The sequence below is a fragment of the Sturnus vulgaris genome, chromosome 2 (genome assembly GCF_052056855.1).
Source record: "Sturnus vulgaris isolate bStuVul1 chromosome 2, bStuVul1.hap1, whole genome shotgun sequence".
NCBI lineage: Eukaryota > Metazoa > Chordata > Aves > Passeriformes > Sturnidae > Sturnus > Sturnus vulgaris.
Genome location: NC_142244.1, coordinates 52,418,245 through 52,442,155, shown reverse-complemented (window position 1 = coordinate 52,442,155; position 23,911 = coordinate 52,418,245). Strand labels below are relative to the sequence as shown.

Here is a 23,911-nt window from a genome sequence, read left to right as displayed (position 1 = left end):
CATAAGATGAGCATAAAGCACAGAAAACCAAACCAGGTTCTTCCAGGCAGGCACCACATACTTTTGACTAAAAGTAGTAAGCGATAAAGAAAAATTTATTTTAACAAAAGTGTTTGCAGCGCTTCCCATGCTTACTGGCCACCAGGACTATACTTGCCTTCAGCAATTCAAGACCTGCTCTGATTGCCTGATCAGTAGGTACACCCTCATCTTCATCGTCAGCTGTTCCATCTATAGACTTGTTCACTTGCTTGATAAGGGCACTGAAGAGGAAAACAAAACATGGCTTTGTAGTTACTGCAATTCCACCAGGTATGATTATATCTTAAACTTGTGAAAACAAAAGTATTTAAAACATAAGCTTATTATAAAACAAATATGTGAACTACATACATAATCTGTTTGCCCTCATCTCCTATCCAAATCAAAGGTTATGAAGCATTACATTAAAAAATATTTATCCATCATGAATTAAGAACTATGTACAAATTACTCTGGAAGGATGACCAAAATAAGAAAACAATTTGAGCATTGCAAGCAACGAACTCAGTAAGAATTATGCTGAGGTTACAACTCACTACAGATTCTTAATAACTGATGGAAAATAAGTGCTTACAGTACTTAGTCTCTAACCAAGAGAAAAAAAAAAACAAAACAAACGTTTAACAGTTCTGCTAAGAGCTGATGACAAATTTACAAGAGCTATCTCCTGCATATTTCTTCTTGACAGTAAGGCTAATTTCAAATACTGCTGTTAGTTAAATAATCATTTCAGCAATTACTCCTTCCCCCCATAACTTCATTGGCTTACTCTTCTTTGAAGTCTTGCTGCCTCATCATCATACCTTTACTTCCTCAGTTACATTACTATTTATGTCACTGTGAGCTAATATTCTGGATGAAAAGTTTCAGCTGAACAGTCGGGACAGAAATTTATTTTAAAATAAGTCAGCTGGTTACAAACCATACTTTGTCCATCAGCAACACATTCACTTTTACTGACAGGTCATCCCAGCTATGCCGAATGACAATGCAATTGTTCCTGTGACTATATTCTGGACAAGGACACAAAAACCCCTATACAAGGTGAAACAGAAGAAAACATTGCCAGTCACCAAGCCTTAAGCCACACCCACCCAGCCGATTGTTGCTTGTGCTTAAAGGCAAAGTAAGAAACCCCAATTACAAGCCCTGTGATTATGGCCGGCAACACACACAAAAAAATACCTGATGGATTCAGTATCAATGTGCACAGGAGCAATTCTCTCAAGAAGAAACTTGATCATTTCTAGGAAAGGATTTGTTGGTTGCTTTGGATTGCCCAACTTCTTTGTTATTTCCCTCTGAAATACAAGTTGCAATTAAATTTCTAATCAACTCTGTTCCAAAAATATTCACACTTTACAAGCAATTCTTACCACGCATCCTTCAGCCTGTTTGCAAGAACATGTTGGGCTAACAAGCATTTCTAACTGACTTCTGATTTTTTCATCATCTTCTAGAACTTGTGTGAACTTTTTCATGAAATCTTGAGCTTTCCCTGGATCAGGAAGGTTTCCTTTAAATAACCAAAACAAATCACTATTTATGTATTGTAAATTGCACAAGTTTAGAACATCATACAAACCACAAAAAATCCAAACCATAAAACTCAAAATGTGCAGATGTATCTACGAGGATACAAATTCTTACAAATTTCCTTTGGCTATTTGCTTTCCTCACTCTTCACACTCATTTTTCAGCAAGTCTAGCTGTTCTTGCTAGTAACATTACTAACAGCTGAAGCTGACCTCAGACTGCAAAGCCTAAACTCCACAACAAAATATACTCTGTATACAGATCACCCAATGCAACAACTATGAAAAACATAAAGGGTATTTTTGCTAAATTACCCCTAAAGTAAACATAAGCTTTACAACAGCTTAAAACATCCCCCTCAAAAAGCATTTAAAATTAATTTCTTAAACTATACTTTATATTTACATTTTATATTATAGCAAAGCTATTTATTGGCAAAGAATTAGTCTACTATTTAAGATGCTTTATATTTTTGGTCCAGCCAGTGTTAAGCTGGTACAGAATGTGGTGTAACATTACAGGATGGTTAGTTCAAAACAAGTTCTATTATGAATTTGGTTTGCTGTATCTTTTTTTTTTTTTAAACACAACCCAGAAATAAAAGTATAAGAAAAAATACAAACTGATGAAAAAAGGATTGGGATCATGGCCAACAAAGCAGCAAGATTCATTTTTTAACTCTGCATTTTTTTAAAAAACGTGCATAGTCTTACATAGTATATTTTTTGCCAGAACAGATGGCAAATTTTTTTTTAGAAAAGGTGTATTTGAAAACAAATTTTCAGAGTTGTAAAGCAAGCTTTTCCTCATGCTAGTTCAAATGCTGTTGACATGGTGGACTCGGGGAAGAAAAAGTATTGCTTTTGGGTTGGTGGGTATTTCTTCGTCAATAGTTCAGTTTACATAGAAGTTCTTCAGTTTCAAAGTGCTTTCATTGCTACTGAAATCCAAACTCTTTTGCATTTCAATGACATTTACAATACTAAAACCTCAGAAGACAGGTAAGTTAGTACATAGTTTAGCAGTTAACATCTATGAATATATACTCTATAATAAATGCTAAAATAGACATTAACACCCTAGATCATCTAGACCTTGAATTAGTCCACAATGCAGACAAAATGCTATGTAAGCAGCTTCATGACTCATGACTTCTTACAGTAAGAAAGTAATTCTGCTTAGAGTTGCCTTCATTCTCAAAAGCATATTGCTGCATCACATTTATCATGATTTGCTTTGAATTTTATCTGCTGCAAAACGTCTTTTTATAAACTTACCCCAAATGATTTTTAAAGCAAGAAAGCAATATAGTTCTACTGTCATTTTTAGATACTGTAAATACTTTCACTGACTTACTTGTTATAACCATCACTTTTGAGAATATAGCTTTACTGCTGGCATCTGTCTGCAAGTCACAAAAGAAAAATAGATTAAGTAAAAATTTTACATTATTTATTTCCATTTGGATATTGAGTGAGGAAGATTCCAGACTGCATCCACTCTGCTAACACATCAGTGTGTTAGAAATGAAAAACCATCACTGCAAATTCAATGACACAGGAAGTAAAAGGTAGATCATCCCTACAGCATTACTTACATAAAATACTTTTATTACTTTTCAATCTACCATATAACTTACGAACTGTACAAATGGGCTATTTCTGCCTTGTGTAGTCTCAGAAAGCCATCATTTTCAGGGCTCTTAGCTGTCACAGCTGAACTCCCATGTTCAGACAAAAAAGTGATAAAATACAGAAATCAAGTATCATTTACAGGATTCAAGTAATGCTGTCAGTAGATACAGACTTCTCATATTCAAACCTCTTGTGACTCGGGAGAAAAACAAACTGTGGAGTACTGTGGAGTTTCTTTCATCCTAACTCTTCTGGTCTCCTAACACTAGCTAAGTCTTCAAGTACTGGCTAAATCTCCCATCAAAAAAGACTGAGTAAATTACTAATAATTCAGCCAAATGTCAAATAACCTGAGGCAGAAATATTAACTTGCAGTAGTATAACTCTATGGAATTATGACAGATTAAAGAAGTTTAAGAAACTTTTCTTTTTAGAAAATCTGATGTGGCACTTGATCTATATAATCTTGCATTCATCTGTAGCAAATGAAGATCATACTCCAATAGACAAAAAACAGCATTAACCCATTTTTCTACATATGAACAGGGAAGGTTATAGATTTTATTTCACTGTATACCACTGCTGAAGGAGAAAACAAGAGGAGCTGTGATTTATGCTTTCACTCTTCAGAAAAGTAACTTGTCTTTAAAGGCACGTTTGATGTCCCTTCTGTCTTAAGTCAGGCAAAATTACAACCAACAGCAATAAAAATTTCTTTAACACATTTTCAGCCTCCTCAATAGTGCTTTATCTGAGGAGACCTTGAAGAGGAAAAAAGGAGGATGCCCATAGAGTTTCAATAAATGGCAGAAAGGTAGACTGGGAAGTTCAAAGATTTATAGTTACAGAATAATGTAGGTTGGCAGTGACAACTTTAGGTCATGCAGTTGAACTGCCTACTCAAAGCAGGATCAGGTTTTGCTTCAGGCAAACTTCTAGTTGCATTTTAAATATTTACAAGGATGAAGATTTTGCAGCATCTCTGGGCTACTTGTTCCCGTATTTGATCACCCTCACTGCAATTTTTCTTTTTTTCTTATGACCTAATCAAAGTTTCTTTGCGGTAACATCTGTACACTAGTTCTTATTCTATTGCTCTTTATCTCTGAGAGCTCTCACAATGCCTACACTTGGCACAGGGACAACAGCTACAGGAGAACAAATCAACAACTAAGCTGTAATGATTAAATGAAGAAAATAGACAAGTGAAAAAGCACACGAAGACATCTTCTAAAAGGTTATTATTTAATCTCAGTTTTGTTTCCTGAAAGAAAGAAATGTTTACATAGCTCTGAATTGCTAATGGATATTTGTCTTAAGATTATTACTTGGACTGTATGTGATAGTCTGAGGTGCCACTGCAGGCAGCAAAACAGTTTTGAGTTGGGGAATTTTACTTAATTTAGTATGTCAGTTGACATAAAGTTTTACTTATTTATTCTGGTATTGAGAAATAAAAGCAAACAAATGAACACTTTAAAAAACAGCGTTCAGCTCCCGCTCAGACACCTCTCTTCCTTCCTCTGCTCCATCATAAGCCACCTAAATTCTTCCATGTAGTCTTGTTATTTAAGAGACTATCCAAGTGTAGAGAACTAGCATTTAAGAGCAAAAAATAGGATAAAATCCAGATGGACAAATGCAAACATGACAAAAGCATGCACTGTCTTGCATGCAATGCTTATGCTGGCATCAAAACCTTCCTGGTAAATTCCATATTATATTTGGTATTTTACAACTGAGAAAGAATTTTCACAACTCCCTGAAAACAAAAGGAAAAGTGGAAATTTAACTTTCAACTGAAAAGCAGAAAATATCAAGGAACTAACTCAGGTATTAAATGCAGAAATGTATTTAACCTACACCAAAGAACAATACATGAACAGTATTTCAATACAGTCACCAAAATACAATGAAGTATTGTTGTGCTAGCATTTACTGCACTTGGAATTTAATGCATTACAGCATGTTTTTAATTCACTAAGTCAAAATTATTAATTTCACTATTTCAAAATCATTAATTTCTCTATTGGCAAGACACTAGGATTTTAAGCAGATACATTAGATAATCCAACCACACAGCTACCCACTCTTCCTGGATCAGGTAATTCCAGCAAATGGATAATCCTTACTACAACTATATACACACACTGAAAATGAAAATCACATACACAGGCACATAGAAATTTGAGCATGGCAACATTTTCCGTTCTATATTATTTCTGTTAAAAAAATCAGATAAAATTTCTATCATTGCCAAGTCTTAATTATATTCCAAACCATATCAAGAATTTAGTTTTATAATTTCCCTACCCCAGACATGAGTATGAACATAGATGTAACTAAAACACACTGAAATTCACTTTATGAGGATATCCTAAATGCTCAACTAATTTTCATTTTTCCCTTCTAAGTAAATCTGTAAACAAGAAAATTAAATTGTAGTTTAGTATCTCCAATACAATATTCAAGAAATTTCTGAGAGGGAAGAGAAACAAGTAACCTGTTGGGACAAATATATTCCAATTGCTTCTAAGTTACTAATCACACATAAGATAACAATTTAAGAGGGTTTATATAGGTACTTTTTCTTAATTACTTTTTGGCAGTCAAAAACAGTATGCTGGTTTCACCCTGTCTCAAGAGCCAGAACAGTCCTGGTAAGAAGTAACTCAAACACTGGGAAAAAATATTTCGGTATTAAAAGACTAGAAAAACATTCTAGTCATTTCTATAATACCCTTTTCCTCTTCAATATTACAAACACAATGTATACACGTTTCCTTCAGCAAATGTAGTCTAATGGAGTATCTATTAACCATCACAATATTTTCAATCCTCTGCTACAAATAAGCTTGAGATAGCCAAACAAAGGGAATTAAAAACAGTATATTAACTAAAGCTACATATTCACTGGGGAATAAATATAAGTTGAACTCACTTTGGGTTGTTTTATTAAGTCAACTAAATCCTTTACTTGATGCCGTAGCAGATTTTGACATTTCCACATTTCATTCAATGCTCTAAAAACAGAAAAAAATAAAAAAATTGTCAAAATTATCTACTCAAGGAGTAATATACCCGTCCAAAATGAGTCTGTACAATCTTTTCAATTTCAGACTCAGAAATGTACTTATCACCTGAACTTTCACTGCTATGTAAACAAAAGCTAAATATTTCCTAGTAGATTAACACAGAAAATTTACTTCATAATATTGGGCTGAAACAAAGTGAGATTTTGAAACAAGTTTCATTTCAGATGCTCAAGTACACTGCCTTTCAAAGAAGGAGGAAATAACTAATGTCTGGTCCATTAAGAACCTCATTTGTACAAGACTGAAATGACTCTTCTAAAAACATACCAAGAAGTAGGTTAAAGCAGATGTTTAAGATTTTTATAACCAAAACAAATGCTTTTCCTGAAGACAGGAAGCAGCTACTAGATGAATAAATTGTGAAAAATGGACATGATTAGGCTTATAAGAGATGCATGAAAGATATTCAGCAGAATAGAAAACTAGCACACTTTCCAAGAATAGTAAGCCATATAAATGGAGCTCGCAGCCACATTTACAAAAGTTACAAAATTCACAAGTAAAAAAATAATTTCTATATAAGTAACTGAACAAACTGTGTCTTAAAATGAGTACTGCTGCATACAAGAACTGTAGAATTCAGAAGTTACTTGTTGCCTGAAATAACAAATAACTTAAAATAATCCATTTTGCATTTTCATTTAGCCTATATTAAAAATTACTAGAACAGTAACATTTCATTTTTAATATACTGTTACTAATTTTAGTTTGGTAGAGTTGTTAAATCTGTGGACAGGCAATACAAGAAATTCAGAGGATTCAACTATCAATTTCTGTAGTATGGGAAGGCTTTGGGATCTTTTAAGGCATTCATTCATATATAAAGCCTTTGCTAGTGTCTTTCATGGGAAAAAACCCCTCTATTTGATTTTCAAATGACTGACTACTACCTGAAAAACAAAACTATCTAAAATCAATCCAATCAATGTGAACATTACAGCAGTACAACTGTTATTAGTGAAATTCGTGTTCATATGCCTATTTTAAGCTGGAGAAGGCACGTAACGAAATAATAATGAAGGAAGAAAAACAAACAAGAAAGTTCTTCTCATTCTTAAGTCACCTTGGCTGCTGCAACAAGAAATAGATTAATTAAGACATTATCAAGTAAGATTTAGGGCTGATCTACCATATCTATGTTATCTCTTTGCAGACATAAAAGGACTTACATGCACTCGAGCTTCTTTCTAGATCTTTGACACTACTTTGTTTAGCTGTTTATGGTTGGAATGTACTGCATCTTGTTAGAAAACACGCTGTAAGTTTAGCATTTTTTCAAAATCTCACTTGAAAAATAGATGCTGTTTCTACACACTGTTTTCTAGGTTCTAATAGTTTATAAACTATTTCTGTCCACTGACTTAGTTTGCTCATAACAATTCAGAACTATTTTACAATAATATTTGTATAAAAAATTATTTTGCAAGGAGTAAAAAGCAGCACATACTTGACAGCATTTGAATCCAGTGTTGCATACAGGTAATACAAACACTTCATTCGTTCATTTGTTTCCAAGTTATGAGGGACCATGTACTGAGCAAAAATGCGTTCTACAAGTAACCTGAAAGACAAGATTAAAATACTTAAGCTATGCAGGAAGAACATTGTCTGGAATTGTTGAAACATCAATTAAAAAATTCTCAGCCCTATCTAGACATCAGTTGTTACACAAAAAACGGAGATATTCAAAAACTTAAAGGTCAAGTCATTTGACATAACTCAGCATAAATTAAACAGAAATTTGTCATTATAGAAAATGCAATGTTAATGCTGGCAGTAGTAGATTTAACAGCTGGCATTATCAAAATCAGATGTATTAATCTAGAAGGAGTCAAACAACTATCAACCTAATAAGATGTTATCATTTAATTTCATTACAAGTCAGTATTGGGATAAAATCATGAACTGACCCAAATGAATTGGCCTAAAATAATACTGCTACTAACAATAATAATGCTTATAAAAAAAGAAATATCATGTTGATTATATCACACAATATCATGAAGCCCAGGAGAATTCAGATACTAATTAGAAGGGGCTGACTTCCTTCCACCCTTTCTGCCTCCTTCCCCATAGACTGAGTTTATCCCATATCTTTTGCTTCTGCAATATAAATGCAGGTAAATCGCCAAAGGAATTATTAAAAGCTTCTGTGTTTAAAAAAGCGCCTTATTTGGAAAAAAGAAGAGAGAGAGGTTTGGGCCTGACAGTTACCTAGAAAAGACTGAGAAGGAAAAAAAATTTTAAAAAAAAGGGAAACCAAGCCCACATGCTACTCCTCAATACAAGAAGTCCAATACTGAGATGACTATTAACATAATGGAGCAAACAGATAAAAACCATCATGTACGCTTATGCTGGAAAAGAAAACAAAATTCCTTATGCACAGTTGAAGCAGATGATCAAAACCCAAATTCAGCTAGTTTAAAAAGTTTAAGAAAAACGTCAGTGGTCAAGACTAGATGTTAGGATCCAGATAGTCCATTTCCACGGTATCATGAAATAACTACTTGTTTTGAAACTGACTTTTTGAGGTTTTGAATTTTTGAGAATACTTATATGGGTTTGCAATGCCATTTGTATCTGAACACACTATGAAGGCTCATTTCCAAAGCCAACACTATGACCTTGACCTTAGTCAAGGCAGACTTGTTATCCATGTGCAACCATCTCTTTTTCAATACCAACAACCATATGCATGGCTACAGCTGGTCTGACAGAGGCACTGCTTTCATCACAAATCCAGGACAAGGCCCTAATTCACAGCTTCTATGCTAGAAACCTAGCTCTCTGCAGAGTGATATGGCTACACCCATTGATAGCATACACATGCTATCTTTAAAACATACAGTAACAACATGCAAATCTAAATCAAAATTATTCAAGCAAGTTTACTTACTAAATTTTAACATAAAAATTAACAAGTCACTGAAATTTAAACACAAATCCCCTCTACTGTAGCAGTGGCAAAGTACACCTAAGACTTCAGAAATATTACAACCTCTCTCATCCTTTAGAACCACTTATAAAGTAGAAGAAAACAACACAGGGCAACATTTGGCTGCAGCTATGTAAGATTATGCACCGAATCAAATCATACAGGATTATCAAGATTCTCATCAGGGCTGAAACACACAGGAAAAACAAATCTTCATAACAAGTTATAACACTTAGCCACTGAATCACCTGGCTTTTACAACTAACTTACCGGTCATCAATACTGTTTTGATAATATATATGCAGAAGTTTATCTTTGATCCATGATATTTGTTTTGCAGCTTCTTTTCCTGCTTCTGATTGCAATGAATATTTCTTGTATATCTGTGCAAGTCCCATCATAGCTTCCTTCCTCACTCTCCACTTGACAAAAAGAAATAGCAGCCAGTTTAGCAGCAAAAAACTCAAAACTGAAAAGACTGCAGAATTTTCTGTTAGGTATTTCCTATTCTACACCAAAATAACAATTTAATTCACAAAAAAAGTTCAACTGAGTTCCAAGTGCAACAGTTTCTCATTAAGACATATGTTGCATCATATCTATTACGCTAAATCTTTCAACACCAGTAACTACCATGTAAGTATGCTTCTTGAATTTAGAATTATTACAGATTTAAGCCACCACCCTTTCTCACACTCTATACTCAATATCTGCATTTCTGTTACAGCTGCAACAAGAAAAAGAACGTCATCAAATTAAAAAAAAAATTAGGGGATTGTTTTTGAAGTTTGCCATCAACAAACCTGTTTACTATGCTTTAAATTAAGTAGCAAACTTCATAAATTTTACCAAATTATGTAATATATCTAAACTAAAATTCAAGACTACTCAAATTTGAAAGCTACTACACTGATCTGCAGTCTTTCAATGATCTAATTAGAAGCAGGTAATCTACAGTATATACAACACAGTCTGAAACTGGCTTGAAACATTTCTTGAATATGCTAGAATGTTTTACAAGGGTTTTCTTTGAATTAAGTTTTAACAGACTACACAACTGGAACAACACTGTTGTGTTGCAGCCAATTTAATTATTTAAACTGTATCATCTTAAATAAAATATAGCATAATGAAAAATGTAGCATTCTAGTCTTGGGAAGAAGGTACCCCACTAAACAGATTGCATCAAGATCTTTTGCTTTATATTGGTTTTCATTTGTAATTGGTAATTTTAAAATCATTGCAGTATTTTTTATAAGTGCTGATTTTAAAGAAAGCGACTATTACAGATCAAAAGTGTAAAACACAGCTATTATCAATGCTCATTATGTCTTACCCGCTTGTCCAGTGTCCTTTCTCTGACGAAATTTAGCAGGTGATCATTGACAAGCAAAAGATCTTTTTTAGCAGCAGTAACTATGGATACTATAACATCATGCCGTATAGCCTCCTCAGGATCATGTGACCTTACTTTCAGATATTCTGGGGAGGAAAAATGAGTAAGTGTAAGTATATAACTTCAGCTACTTTCCCCACTAGACAGAAACAGAAAAATTATTTTATTCTGTTTGAAGCATCAGCAGTAAGAAACCAATAGTTTTCTCCAAGACTAACTGGAGTGTCACTAAAACTTTGCAAACATGTATATTACTGGCATTATTGAAATAAGAATTATGTGGCAACAATTTCGGTTTTTACTTCTTATAGTAGTTACACTATGTATACATTGGCAACTATCATAACTAAGCAGGACTGGATCTGCAAGTAGAACAGACAGTGCTTGAGAACCAGTGCTAACCACACCATACACATTTTAAAGTCTTCCGTCGGGCTGGAGGCTACTCTCTTCCTGCAGACTCCATCCCCTTTGGCTCCTAGAGTACATTAGCTGCACTCCTGCTCACAACTTCTGTATTATCCACAAGGAATCTAGTTCACCTGCTCCAGGAATACTCAACAGTATGAGCCATGTAAGCATCATAAGTAGGAACAAATCAAGAGATACTTCAAACTATAATGCTCATTTAGACACATCCTAGTTTACCCATCTTAAACAATTTTTCTAGATTATTCTGGTACACTGCTACTTACTCGCTAACACCAATAATCTTATACTATCAACACTTTAAAACTTCTGCTTTTAGGTGTCAAATTTGCTAGCTACCTATTGTCATCTTAAAAAACTGGCAAATAAAATGGCAAAGTTAATTTATCTTTTTAGCTGTATTTCATGTTATTTTAGAAGCACAAAAGGGTAGGAACACACACACAGAAGTTAAGATCACAGTTCACTGCATACATCCGTGCAACACTGAGAACTTTAAGAAACCTTGCAAATTCAAACTTCACTCTGAATGAAATAACCAGAGGTTACTGTTCTCTCATCACTGTTCAATAACCAGTGAAAATATTCAAGTCTCATCTGAAACACTGGCCATTAACATTCCTGGTCATCAACCCAAATGTCAAAAGAACACATTTCAAAATAATGCTTTGCAGTTATGAAGGCTATGAAATTTTAAATCCAAATAAACCTTTTCAAAAAACCTATTATTTAACAGGAACATAAACTAAAACAAATGAAAGATACTGCCATTACACAGAACAATTCTCCTCTCCAACACCAGTGAGCCACAGAAACTTTTCAACAATTTGACTTTGATAAGCACTGTGGGGAGAGAGAGGAGGGGCAAGCAAAATTACATTTCCCAGAGGATACCATTAGAGGGGGCACAAAGTCTTTCTGCAATGTAAAAAAAGATAAATTGAAAATATAATTCTGATAATAAAAAATGAAAATATTTTTACCAATCCATTAAGGAAAGACCGAGAACCTTTTGTGTTTTTTAAGCTGGCTTAACAATTCAGAATCACAAAATACTCTTGAATTGAGAAGGGACCCACAAGAGTCATCAAGACTAACCCTTAAGTGAATGGCCTATATGAGGATCAAACCTACGACTGTGATGTTCCATGCTCCAAGCAGCTGAGCTGATCTCTGGATAACACTGTAACTACAGGGCGACTCCAGCCTGTCTGTGTTTGTGTCCAATCTGACAAATACTCAGCAAGTAAGAGAGCAATCCCATGCACTTTACAGTCCTTTTAACTCTGATACTGCCTCAAAAAAACTACAAGAAGGAGTTTAATGATCGGGGAAGATACAGTCTACAAAGCAAACCAAGCAATTCTTACTAATTACACTTTTTTTATTAAGGCATGGGAAGCAGCAAATACTAAATGCTTCCATAGATGCCAGTTGCCTTCTTCCTACAGAGCTCCTGAACTACAGGCTGTGTTTGGTCTGAAGGAGGTGGTCAGTTATGAGGACTGTTATCATGTTTTAGACAGTGGCTGTAAAAGACTTAAATATTTCAGCTTTGTGGAACTTAAGTCTCCCCTATGCACCCTAATTAATAAATGCCAGTACTATTAGGTTAGGCAGGCTGTCTTTACCTGATCCCATGGTGCTTAATTTCAGCAGCAGTTGGTAATGCAACTACTGCATAAGAAGGAGATCTCTCCAGCTCAGGCATTCTTTGTGTACAATCCCCTCAGCCTGAGAAGAAACACCGAAGGCGGGGATTGTGATTTAGAACTCCACCATCATCAATTAGGTCCTCCACAACATCTGACAGCATTACTTAGGATTACAGCCAGCCTTCTAGCCTTTTTGACTTTTCCAGGAGACTTCAAGTGGTATTTTAATGTTATAATAAAGCTGATACCTGTTAAGTCCTTTGCCAGATCAGGGTGGTTCATAAGGCAGTGACTTGCAAATTTGACACACTCAAGGCGAATAGGTACGTGGATATCATTAAACCTAGTTAGAGACAAGGCAATGCATTACAGCAACAAAAATTCCACTTCTACTAAAGCAAGCTCTTAATTTCTACACAATATCAAATACTTCTGAAAATGTTTTTTATGCTCCAATTTCACAGTATTAAGTTGACTATCTTTAGCTTAAAAAAAATTCTCATATTCATTTGCTGATTCATGATCTGAACATGAAAAGAATTATCTTCTCCTGGTACACATTAAAAATTCCCAGGCAGACAAAAACTATTAGGCAGATCTGTGATATATTTTAATTCCTTTTCTGCAATGCTATACATAATTAACCATGAATCATGTATCAGAAACTCAAAATTTTATAAGACCATGGCATTCATCCCCTCCTTATACTGCATAACAGACAACAAACAAACGCACATTTAGTCTACTACAAATTTCTTCTGAGATGGATCATTTAATAGGATTTCCTTTTGGAAGACTGACCTAGATTTGATGTTTGAAAACTAATATATAAAAATTAAAAATGAGAAAATAAGTCATTTTATAACGAAACCGTTGATGCAATTAGTTACAGACAACTCTTCCAAAATTAAAAGCATTTTCAAGCTATCCTCAAAATCCTTGGTATGAAACCAATTAAAAATGCAATTTTAGAACACTGTTACTGTTGAAATATTTATTAAATAATCAGATTTTAAGGAATACCTGTTTTACTAAAAGCCAGGTATGTTTGCAAAATCAAGAGATTTTTATTAGTGCTTCCTTCAGTAACACAGCTATTATAACTTTGTGAAAATCTTTAGAAGTAGTAAATGGATGTATGTGATTCATAACTAGTAGAAAACAGTTATTGTGAACAAACTGCATATAATTACATTGGAACACAATGATGCATTTTCCTTTGGGCCCAATCAGATGTGGTATTTTTTGATGACATTTCATGTTTTAAATAGTTATATACTATCAAGCAAAACACCTTGCTTCAATTAAGTTTCTTCGATTTTTACAAGTAGCATTTCTTTGAGGACTCTGCTTTTGATAACTGAATGGTACATTATAAACTATGGCATTTGTAACAACTTCTAAAATTTATCCTCTCTTACTCAAATAAAAAATATTTTCTTTATAGTAGCCGAACTTGAGTTTCCCCTGACTACAAGCTCCAGCTGTATTTTTTATCTCAAACTGGCAGAAAAGTCAAAAAACAAAAGACTAGGTATGTTTGCAGTGTTGTAAATACTACGTACTTCTTTTAAGGTATACCTACCATTAAAAAAACTGAAACTCATACACAAAGACTGTACAAAAAAGCCTCAAAAGCCGTTCCAATATCACCTGATACTAAAAATGTCATTTGATGCCTGTTTTAAAATTAAGACATCACTGAATATTTTCACTTGTGAAGAAATTAAAATCAAGCATTCATTTTTCCTGACAATGGCAATAAAGCTAGTTGAAAAAAAGGAACATTAAAGGAGATGATTTGCAAATGTTCACTCTGCAGAATGACAGATGTGGAAGATATGTGTAAAATTCCTTTAGCATTATCAGATCTGAGATAAAGCATCAGGAGGGAATTCATGCTTAGCTGTGTCACTTTAAAAAAAAACTAAACTGCATTTGACTTCATTGAATGTTTTTCCTCCATAGACAGGGAAATAAACCAGAATATACCTCCCCAAGTAGCACTGCCAAAGTGGTTTGTTTTGAGATGCCAACTCCGAATCCTTCGCCCCAAACATTTTTGCTAGAAGTTTTACAACCTGCAGACGTTCTTCATTGTCATTGCTCTGGAAAATGAAGAGATTTTTTTTTAATTTAAAAGAAAAACTAACCCAAAAAACAGAGTTCTGTTTAGTACAGTTTTTACACCTTACATATTTCTAGAAATATCACAACACAGATCAACAGACTTCTCTTATATACAAATGTCTATCTCAAGACAAAAACCCTTCATTATTATTTTGAGAAGACAAAATAATAAAGATTGTGAAAATTAAAAACAATGCAGAGACACAAAATGTTGTGAACTAAGCCTGGTGAAAAATACATCTTTATAATGCTTATTTACAATTTACTGATTGTTAGGAAATCTGATATGTGCCTGTACAAATTCAGACACAACACAAAACTTACAAAAGTCAGTCTATGCTTGTCTGCACATAAAGGTTTACAGTTCTATAGAAGAGTGCTTAATTGCTTAATTAAAAACAATAGTTAAAAATAACAGTTTCCAGAATACAAGTTTCTAGAGAACATCGGATTAAGTTCTGAAGATCTGAGTTCCAAAGGATGTGGTCCTGTATTTGAGCCTATATTCAAAACCGCTGAGGTACAACAGATAGTCTTCCTTTTATATTTAAAATAAGCACTAACAATTATAGTGGAAATATACTGGAGAAGGCTTTGTTTTATTTTTGTTTTGCATTACATTCTTTAATACAACACACAGTATGTGAACTTTTATACATACTTTGGAAATGCATGCTAACATTTGTGCGATTAGCATGTACTTACTGTTCATCAATTTTTTTCCTTTGCTTATTAAAGAAAAAGGAGAAAATTCAATTGGCTGCAACAATTCCTTGAAAAGGGCTAGCTAAAGTTAATTTCTATTAATTAGATATTATTAATCCCTTATAATTTCCAGTTTTTTTCTGGTAAAAAAAAAGAACTGTGCAAAATACTGCTTTTTTTTCTAGCATCTTGGAATTCTTATTAGTTCAGCATCACCTTTTGAACATGAACAAGAATTAAGAGCACAATATAACTGTTGGAATTCTTTTATATGACACCACAGTTTTAGAGACAAACTATTTCTCCTGACTCAATACCATAAAAGGGCTGAAATGCTTGCCAGCATGTCTTTTTAATTCAGAACCCTAAGAACACTAAAAGGATTTGTAAAATCCTTAAAGAAACAGAGCAAGAGAAGTGACGGATGCAGTAATTGCTAAGAGTGATATATTACTACATTACAAAAGACTAACTCTTTTGAATACACTTTAGTATTCAGTATTCAAAGCATTAATAGCAAATCCATTAACATGGTTTTTTGCATTTGACTAATTTTTTTTCCAATTAACATTCACATTAACATTACTGAAAGCATTCTACAACCACCTCCTCTTAATCTGCAATAAACGATAGGTTTTTCTTAACGAGTTTCAGCCCATTACACTACAAATTCTTATTCTGTGTGCCAAGGTTAAGAACTCCTAATTTTATTTCTTTTGTCATACATTAGTCCAGCCTCCATGACTTACATCCTATACACTCTTGCATAAACAAACAAAACATTAAAATATTAAGCATCTCCAAATTTTTTTAGGTAACCAACACAGACTCAAAGCAAGACACTCCAGAAGATAGAATGAAGGAGCCGGGTGGAAGAGCTGGGAGCACACTGAACATCCAACTTCTTAATTATACAGCCAGAAATGTAGAGGAAAAAAAGACAATCAAATAGAACAAAACAAACCCACAAAACAACAAAATCCTAAAATAGCCTTACTATATTAGTTGCACAATAAGTTGTCACTATATCAGCCACTAATCCCATTATAAGACTACCCACTTGTGTTTCTAGTCCTGTTGTAGAAACAACAAATACTTGTGATTATGGACCTTGGTGTATAATAACTTGGTCCTTTCTAAGTTTTGTGCCCTGATGTTGGCTTCCTTGAAACACGGTTATATACACTCCAAGGGGTAACAAAAATAAACCTGTACTTCTTATTGAATGAATACATTGCTACTACAGGCTCTCTCCTTTATTCTACTTTAATCTCCACTCTTTTTCTGAGAGTGAAAAAAAAAGGGCATCTGAAAAAATCCTAATCTTTCTCCATTCTATGAGACACTCTGTACTTGAGGAGTCACATCCTTCACCTTTTAAGTAAATCCAGCATTCTAATACTGTTCCATCATGGTTTGTCAACACAAATTGACACCAAACATGGATATTTTCAGTTCTTCATACATGGTCCCAGTACAAGACAGGTGCTCTTTGGCCTAGACATTGAATCTCTCAGTAACAGCAGCTGAAGTCAGTCAGATTGTTACCACTACTGAGTGGAAAAGAATAACCAACATTTAGGATCTGGAGAGATTTGGGAATAAGAAGTGGACACAACCTGAAGCTTTCGAAAATTTTAATTACCATATCCAGGAAGAAAGATAGCTCTAAAATAAGAAGTCAACCTTTTATTGATTTTATTCATTACATCATATTGGTTTAGTAAACCCGTAAAATAAAAGCCTAGACCCCATGACAATTACTTCCAAAAGAGTCTATTCATGAGCTTTCCATTCTCCTGAACATTTAAATATTGTTTGCTTTCTGTAACAGAAATTTCTAAAATTCAAGTATGAAATTTGAAAAAAGTTCCTTTCTTTCAGTTTCTTCTACAAGCTAACCTATACAATTATATATTCTTAGCTCTTTCCCAAACCCATAATGCCTCTGTGTCAGTACTAGATCTCTAAACATGCCACCTTAAAATGTCAAGATCAGGCACAAATGACTAACCCTCACAGAAGAGGTTAAGTCAAATGAAAATAGTGCTCATTCTCCTGTTAATTCCCCAGACTCCTTTCCATAATCAGGCAAAAACCAAATTACAAGTAGGATGCAACCATGACTGCACACAGCTCTCACAGAGCTTAACAGAGTTCAGCCACCTGAGAACACAAGAGCTTTTTCTTTACATAAATCTACAGAGGTGGGGCAGGTTGACCCCAACCAAAAGCCAAACACTCGCCCAGTCTCTCTCTCATTCTTCTCTCCAGCAGAGAGAGGAAGGGAAGAGAAGGAAGGTTAAAAGGCCCATAGATCAAGAGAACAAGAGTTCAATAGGTAAAGAAAAAGCTGCATGTGCAAGCAGAGCAAAAAGAGGAATTCATTCACTATCTGCCATCAGCAGGGAGATGTCTTGGCAGTTCCTGGAAAACGGGGTCTCCACTCACATAGGGCTTACTTGGGAAGACAAATAGCATGAACACAAATTAATCCTTTCCTCCTCCTTTCTCTGACCTTTTACTGCTGAGCATGTGTCCCTTTTCAACCTTCTGCCCTACTCAGCCTACCTGGGGGGAGGAGGAGTGGCACAGGGAGAAAGCCTTTACCTGTGCCTTCATTGCTGTACCAAAATGGCAAGGTGCTTGAACACTAGGTGGCCACATCATTTACGTCCCAAGTAGTGACTAGGTTGAACAGCACTACTGAAGCACCTAAACTTCCTCACAAGTTTTGTACTGTTTTTGACCTCTCTACACATGGTCAAAAATCTATTTGATCTCTGAAAAGAAAGCCCTTGGATTTTATCCCCACTCAAAGAGACAGTCTACAACCCTAAACCCATGAAGATAACCAGAAGGCTTCCTGCCAGAAAGAGTGCAAAAAATTTCATGGAGATGGAGAGCAAGAGATTCGGATTCTATCAGGTAATGAGTCACAAACTCAAAGATGTTTGTTTACATCCTCAAACTCCCATGAGCCACAGAGACTGGGAACAAGGAAGCCTAATCAACTGGAAGGCAGTGGAGATGGTTCAGTGAAGCTCACTGGTGGTTAGGGGAAAATCATCATCACTTCATTTTCAAAGCATGGCACAAAATCATAGGATCACAGAGTCATAAAGGTTGGAAAAATAAAATCTTTAAGGTCCTTGAGCTCAACAATTAATCAAACACCACCATGTCTATAAAAAACAATTACCTCCACTTCCCTTCTCAAAACTTCCAGACAGTAATTCCACTACTTCCCTAAGAAGCTTGTTCCAATTCTTGACAAGTCTTTAAGTGAAGAAACTTTTCCTAATACCAAATCTAAGCTTCCCATGGTGCAACTCAAGGCCCTTTTCTCTGGTCCTGTCACTTTTTACCTGGGAGAAGAGACCGACCCTCACACTTTGCTACAACCTTCTTTCAGGCTGTTGTAGAGAAGAGACAGGATCGCCCTCAAGCCTCCTTTTCTTGAGGCTAAATGTTTAGAAGCAAAGAAATAAGACATTACACAGACAGAAGGTCTGTTTCATGTATGAATATGCAACTTGAGGTAACTTTGCTGATACCAGGAGGAATCCGTTCCAATTCATGCAGAACTTGCCAATTTTACACCTGAAACCAAGCTTGCACCTCAGCTTTCAAGTGAGCCAGAACACTTGATGTCTTTCTCAGGTAACTGTACCATGACTGTACTTCATCTGGCCAAAATTTGTTTTCACTTACTGCTTTTGAAGCCAACTAAAAAGAAATGCATATTTTCAAAAATATAAGGAAAATTATTCAGTTTGTCTTTGTAAAGCACAGATAATATGTCCCCTTCTGTGTGTTCAATGCACGCAAAATGAGGTCATTCTGGCACATCTCTGCAACTCAGTTTTTCAGACAAATCACAGCTTTCCTTCAACATTGGACACAAGAGGAAAGTTTTTCACCATGAGATCAATCAGCCATTGGAATAACCTCCTCAGGGAAATGGTAGATTCACCAGTAGAGGACATTTTAAGATCCAGCTAGACAGAGTGCTGGGCCATTTTGTCTAGACTGTGCTTTTGCCAAGAATATTTTATCTAGATGATCTTTGAGGTCCCTTTCAAGCTGGTATTCTATGGTTCTATGATCATCTGCTAAGGAATAATACAAATCTTCTAAGCAACAATATGAGATCTTGGAAAACACTAACTGTCCCACTACCTCTTAAGCACTACTGGAGTATTTATGTATTTGATCTAAACATATTTTACAAACTTTTATTTAAATACCTACTAGTCCACAGTAAGTGAGGTCAGAAGGACATATAGAGACACAGTACTATGTGCCAAATCCAGAAAAGACAAAAACATTGAGTCAAGCTATGAATTATATGCAGGGCTCACTGAAGCTCTCGGCTATTGCATCATTAATTCTAATTGACCTTTATTGAAAAAGACAACTCCTCTCTCCCAGTTTTCAGTATGGACTGTTGCGGATATTTTTTTTCCTTTACCAGCCACCTGACCCAAGGCTTCATCAAGCTTAACAGGGTTACTGCTGTCCAGTTTCTTTTTACTCAAAGCAATAAAAAAATCGGCTGTCTTCAACCATAATCACTCTGAGTTTCATTGAAATCACACTCTTCTCAACATACTAATGAACTATTTACCTGTAACTGAATTTTAAAATGTCAACACTCGCAGCTGCTGTTTAGAATAAAGCTAAAGCTATTGCTGCAGTGAAAAGTATTTAAGCATCACTGGCATGTCTGCATGTAGAATGAACTTGTGTCGAGCTCAAAAAAAAAAAAAAATAGGTTGAATATTTTTCATTAATATTTTAGAACACTTATCTTCAAAATACTCTTCTCACCACAGAGAGATCTTGAAGACCCCTCAACCCATTTAGAGCCATAAAATTATTTGGGTTGGAAGGGACTTGTAAGGACATCCTTCAACCCCCCTGCCATAGGGAGGAACACCCTCCGCTAGACCAGGTTGCTCAAAGCCCCATCCAACAGGGTCTCAAACACTCCCAGACACGAAGCACCCACAAGTTCTCCGGGAAACCAGTTCCAGCATCTCAAAATTTAAATTGGGTGTATCTATTCCAAATAGAGGTGTTTTTTCCTTCTTTAAATGATGGGTCACTTGACAGCCAATGGGAAAAAATAGGCATATGTTATTCTTTTTATAACCTCAAGTATCAAACACACACCTGGAGTAACAAGATGATTACAATGTTTTTGGAATAGCTACAAACTATATTCAGTTCGAGAAGACATCAAGGAATAAGAGTAATAAGAATGTAACTATCAGATCCTACATATCTCCTGGAAACATTGTTAAACTGGATCTTGCAGACATCAAGCATGAACAACTTACCCTTAAGGTTTGGACCACCGTGAGAAAACTACACTAAGGCTGATGGAGACAGAAAGCAACACAATATATGTTCATCATCTGAAAAGAGCACACTAAACAAAGAACAGAAATGCAAACATGAAAAAAATATGTTGTAAATTAAGAAGTACAAAGAAAACATGGAAATGCTTAGGGCTGAAATCAGCCAGCGGAAGAAAGAAACCAGAACAATTTCTGGCTGGGGAAAGAGGGAACAAAACAAAACAAACAAACAAAAAAATCAAGTTGACACTGGCTACTAGACTTTGAGTCCAATAAAATAATATTCAAATATTGAAAAATCATGCATTTAAAATCATGAAATATGAGTCAATTTAAGAACCTGCAGATTTTAGTGGACTTAAAGATGGGAAAGGTACTGCAATTATATACTATTACGGTAGCAGGTAAGATTAAATATCCTGAATAGCACCTTCAGCTGCAGAAGTACTATTTTTATTGGAGTGAGAATGATAATTGTTTGCCATCTGTAGGAACAGGAATTAAAGGCTGAAAAAAGGTCTACTTTGAAGACAGAGAGCAAGCAGTAAATTGAACACTACTTCTCTCAGAAATGTGAACAGAATGATAAAAGCATTTTTAAAAACCCTCATCCAACAAGTGCAGCGTGCCTGCCTAGCAACATCAGGGAAAACTAATAGGCATGAACAAGACACTATGGTGATAAATTTTACAATAAGGAGAGGCCAAAGGTGCTACAAACCTAAAATCTATCCTCTGTAATAAAAATACATTCAAACTTACAAGTGTCCCATTGCACATCAGCCCTCAAGTTTAGTAAGAGATCACATACAAATGGAGTAATATTCATCTAATCACACTCCTCACAAAAACCCCGTGGAATGACAGATAGAATAAAAGTAGTGCACAATAAAGGGAGAACCAACTCTTATACTGTATTTGCCCAAGTGATGAAGACACTTTGAAAAGGAAGTCAAAAATACCCACTAAAATAGAGAGCATCAGCTATCCTCCAGACATATGAAACAAGCCTGAAAAATCATAAGTCATGGCAGCAATTACTATAAGACATACTGATGCATTCCAGTTGTCTGCTTACATCTGTAACAGAACTACAATTTGGACAAAAATATTAGTATATACATTCAAAATATTAGGTCTTTCACAAGAAATAGTAGGTAAACCCAGAAATAAACCAGGTCAAATTCTCAAGTAATCAAAAAAAAAAGGAGTTATTGCTAGAAATATACAAGTTAAAACAATCGTCCAACCAAATCCCAAATATACTCATACACTCACTGTAGGTTAACACACTTGAAGTTAAACTACATTTTTGAGAATCCAGAGAAGGTAATTTTTATATATAGTCATTCGTTTTATTTGCCAAATAATTTGAAGAACTTGTCAGTAAAAAGAAAAAAAAGCAAAAAGCAAAAAAAACAACGCAATAATGGTCAAAGCATACATGTTTCAAACATACAGAGAGGGTAGAAAGTGTTTACCTTAAGTTTGAATTCGAGCTGTGGTAGAACAGAAAGCAAGAGGTGACTGTCAATATTGTATAACTCCAGAATTAAATCAAACACATGCTCTGACAGGTCACTAATTGATGTTTTACCAAGCATAAGGACTTGATTGAAGAACTGGAAAACAAAACAGATTACACATCAACAACGAGATCTAAATCCCATGCCAAATCCTAAAACATTATATCACTTTTAGTCTTAGAACATTAATTTCACTACTAAAAGAAAAGGGATGGAAGGTGGCACACATTGATCAGAATTCCATAGCACAAGTCTTAAAAAATATCATTGTCTCGTATCAAATATTACACATAAAGGAAAACACACTAAAACATAATGTTTACCCCAGCAAGCCTAAAAATAATTTAAGAAACACAACTGGAAAGGAGTTTCAGTGCATCATATCTTTTTATAATGGGACTATATTCAGAGTTATTCCACTAATGAAAACAGTAATTTCAGATGTATTCTAACATTTAACATTGAAACAACTGGGTAATTACTACACTACACAGCTGACAGCAAAGTAAAAGCATAAGAATTGGTAACTGATTGTTCCAGAATCTGTATTTACAAGCTGCATAATGCAACTGTAAAGGAAATACTCCCTCTTGGTAAACTTGACATATATGAGGCAAACTTCATACTTCTCATTAAAGATAGTATTTTCACACTATTTTCAACTGCATCCTCTCTGATGGGTAAGAAGCAACAAAAGAGGAATATATATAATATAGTGCATCTTATTGTAAGTTAAAGACTGTCTTGAAAAAATGTTTTGCCTTTCTGGCTATACAGTTGTTTCAATGTATATAATCCTGGTTAGGAAATTAACTGATACTGTGTTTTTAATGTATCTCAAGAAAGAAAATTTTCAAAATCCCGAAATACTTCTCTCTTGAGAGAAAAAAAGAAAAGACTCCATGTGTTCTTCCCATGAAAGAAGATTCTTATTGTACAGACTTCCTCAAAGCTCAGAAAACTTGACCCAGTTTGTAAGATGAACAACATTAAAAACACATTCCCATGCAGCAACACCTTCTCAAACAGCAGGTTTGAAGTAAGAGTTTTTATTGAGGATTCTTAAAAATCTTAGGAAGTGTCCACTTTCTAAGTGTTACTAGTCTGAAAGTAACAGAAAGCATTGAAGGTTTTCTATTGTTTTCAAGCTCCTGAGGGTTTGGATAGATGTCATAAGACCTTCTAAATCCTCAACTGCTTAAAAAAGAAAAGGTTTGTTTTTCTTCTATTGTGCAACTCAAGTTAGACCATACCCCTCTTTGATCTTTACCTCCCCTCATTCCTCTTCTATCACTATGTCTATGATGTCTTCATTCAACTCTATTAGAATCCTTAATCCAGTAGGTTTTCTTCTTTACTATCGATTCTTATATTGTTTCCCCTTCTACTGCTGTGATAACAGCACTAAAATTCTGCCCTATCTTCAATTCTCTTGGCTCTAAGTAGTCTTATCTCCTCA

The 23,911-nt window shown here is 34.8% G+C and overlaps 1 protein-coding gene across 3 annotated transcripts in view; it reads right to left on the bottom strand.

The window, feature by feature from the left end:
- PDS5B (PDS5 cohesin associated factor B) overlaps positions 1-23,911 on the bottom strand; it is a 100,485-nt gene that overhangs the window by 39,669 nt on the left and 36,905 nt on the right. For all 3 annotated transcript variants that reach the window (XM_014889782.2, XM_014889779.2, XM_014889781.2), the window contains exons 8-18: positions 22,408-22,548; positions 14,718-14,833; positions 12,974-13,068; positions 10,582-10,727; positions 9,516-9,667; positions 7,755-7,868; positions 6,154-6,235; positions 2,935-2,983; positions 1,419-1,558; positions 1,228-1,343; positions 158-263 (exon numbers count right to left, since the gene is read on the bottom strand). In XM_014889782.2, the coding sequence (XP_014745268.1) occupies positions 158-263; positions 1,228-1,343; positions 1,419-1,558; positions 2,935-2,983; positions 6,154-6,235; positions 7,755-7,868; positions 9,516-9,667; positions 10,582-10,727; positions 12,974-13,068; positions 14,718-14,833; positions 22,408-22,548 (1,257 nt within the window). The remainder of the gene's footprint in view (positions 1-157; positions 264-1,227; positions 1,344-1,418; positions 1,559-2,934; positions 2,984-6,153; positions 6,236-7,754; positions 7,869-9,515; positions 9,668-10,581; positions 10,728-12,973; positions 13,069-14,717; positions 14,834-22,407; positions 22,549-23,911) is intronic.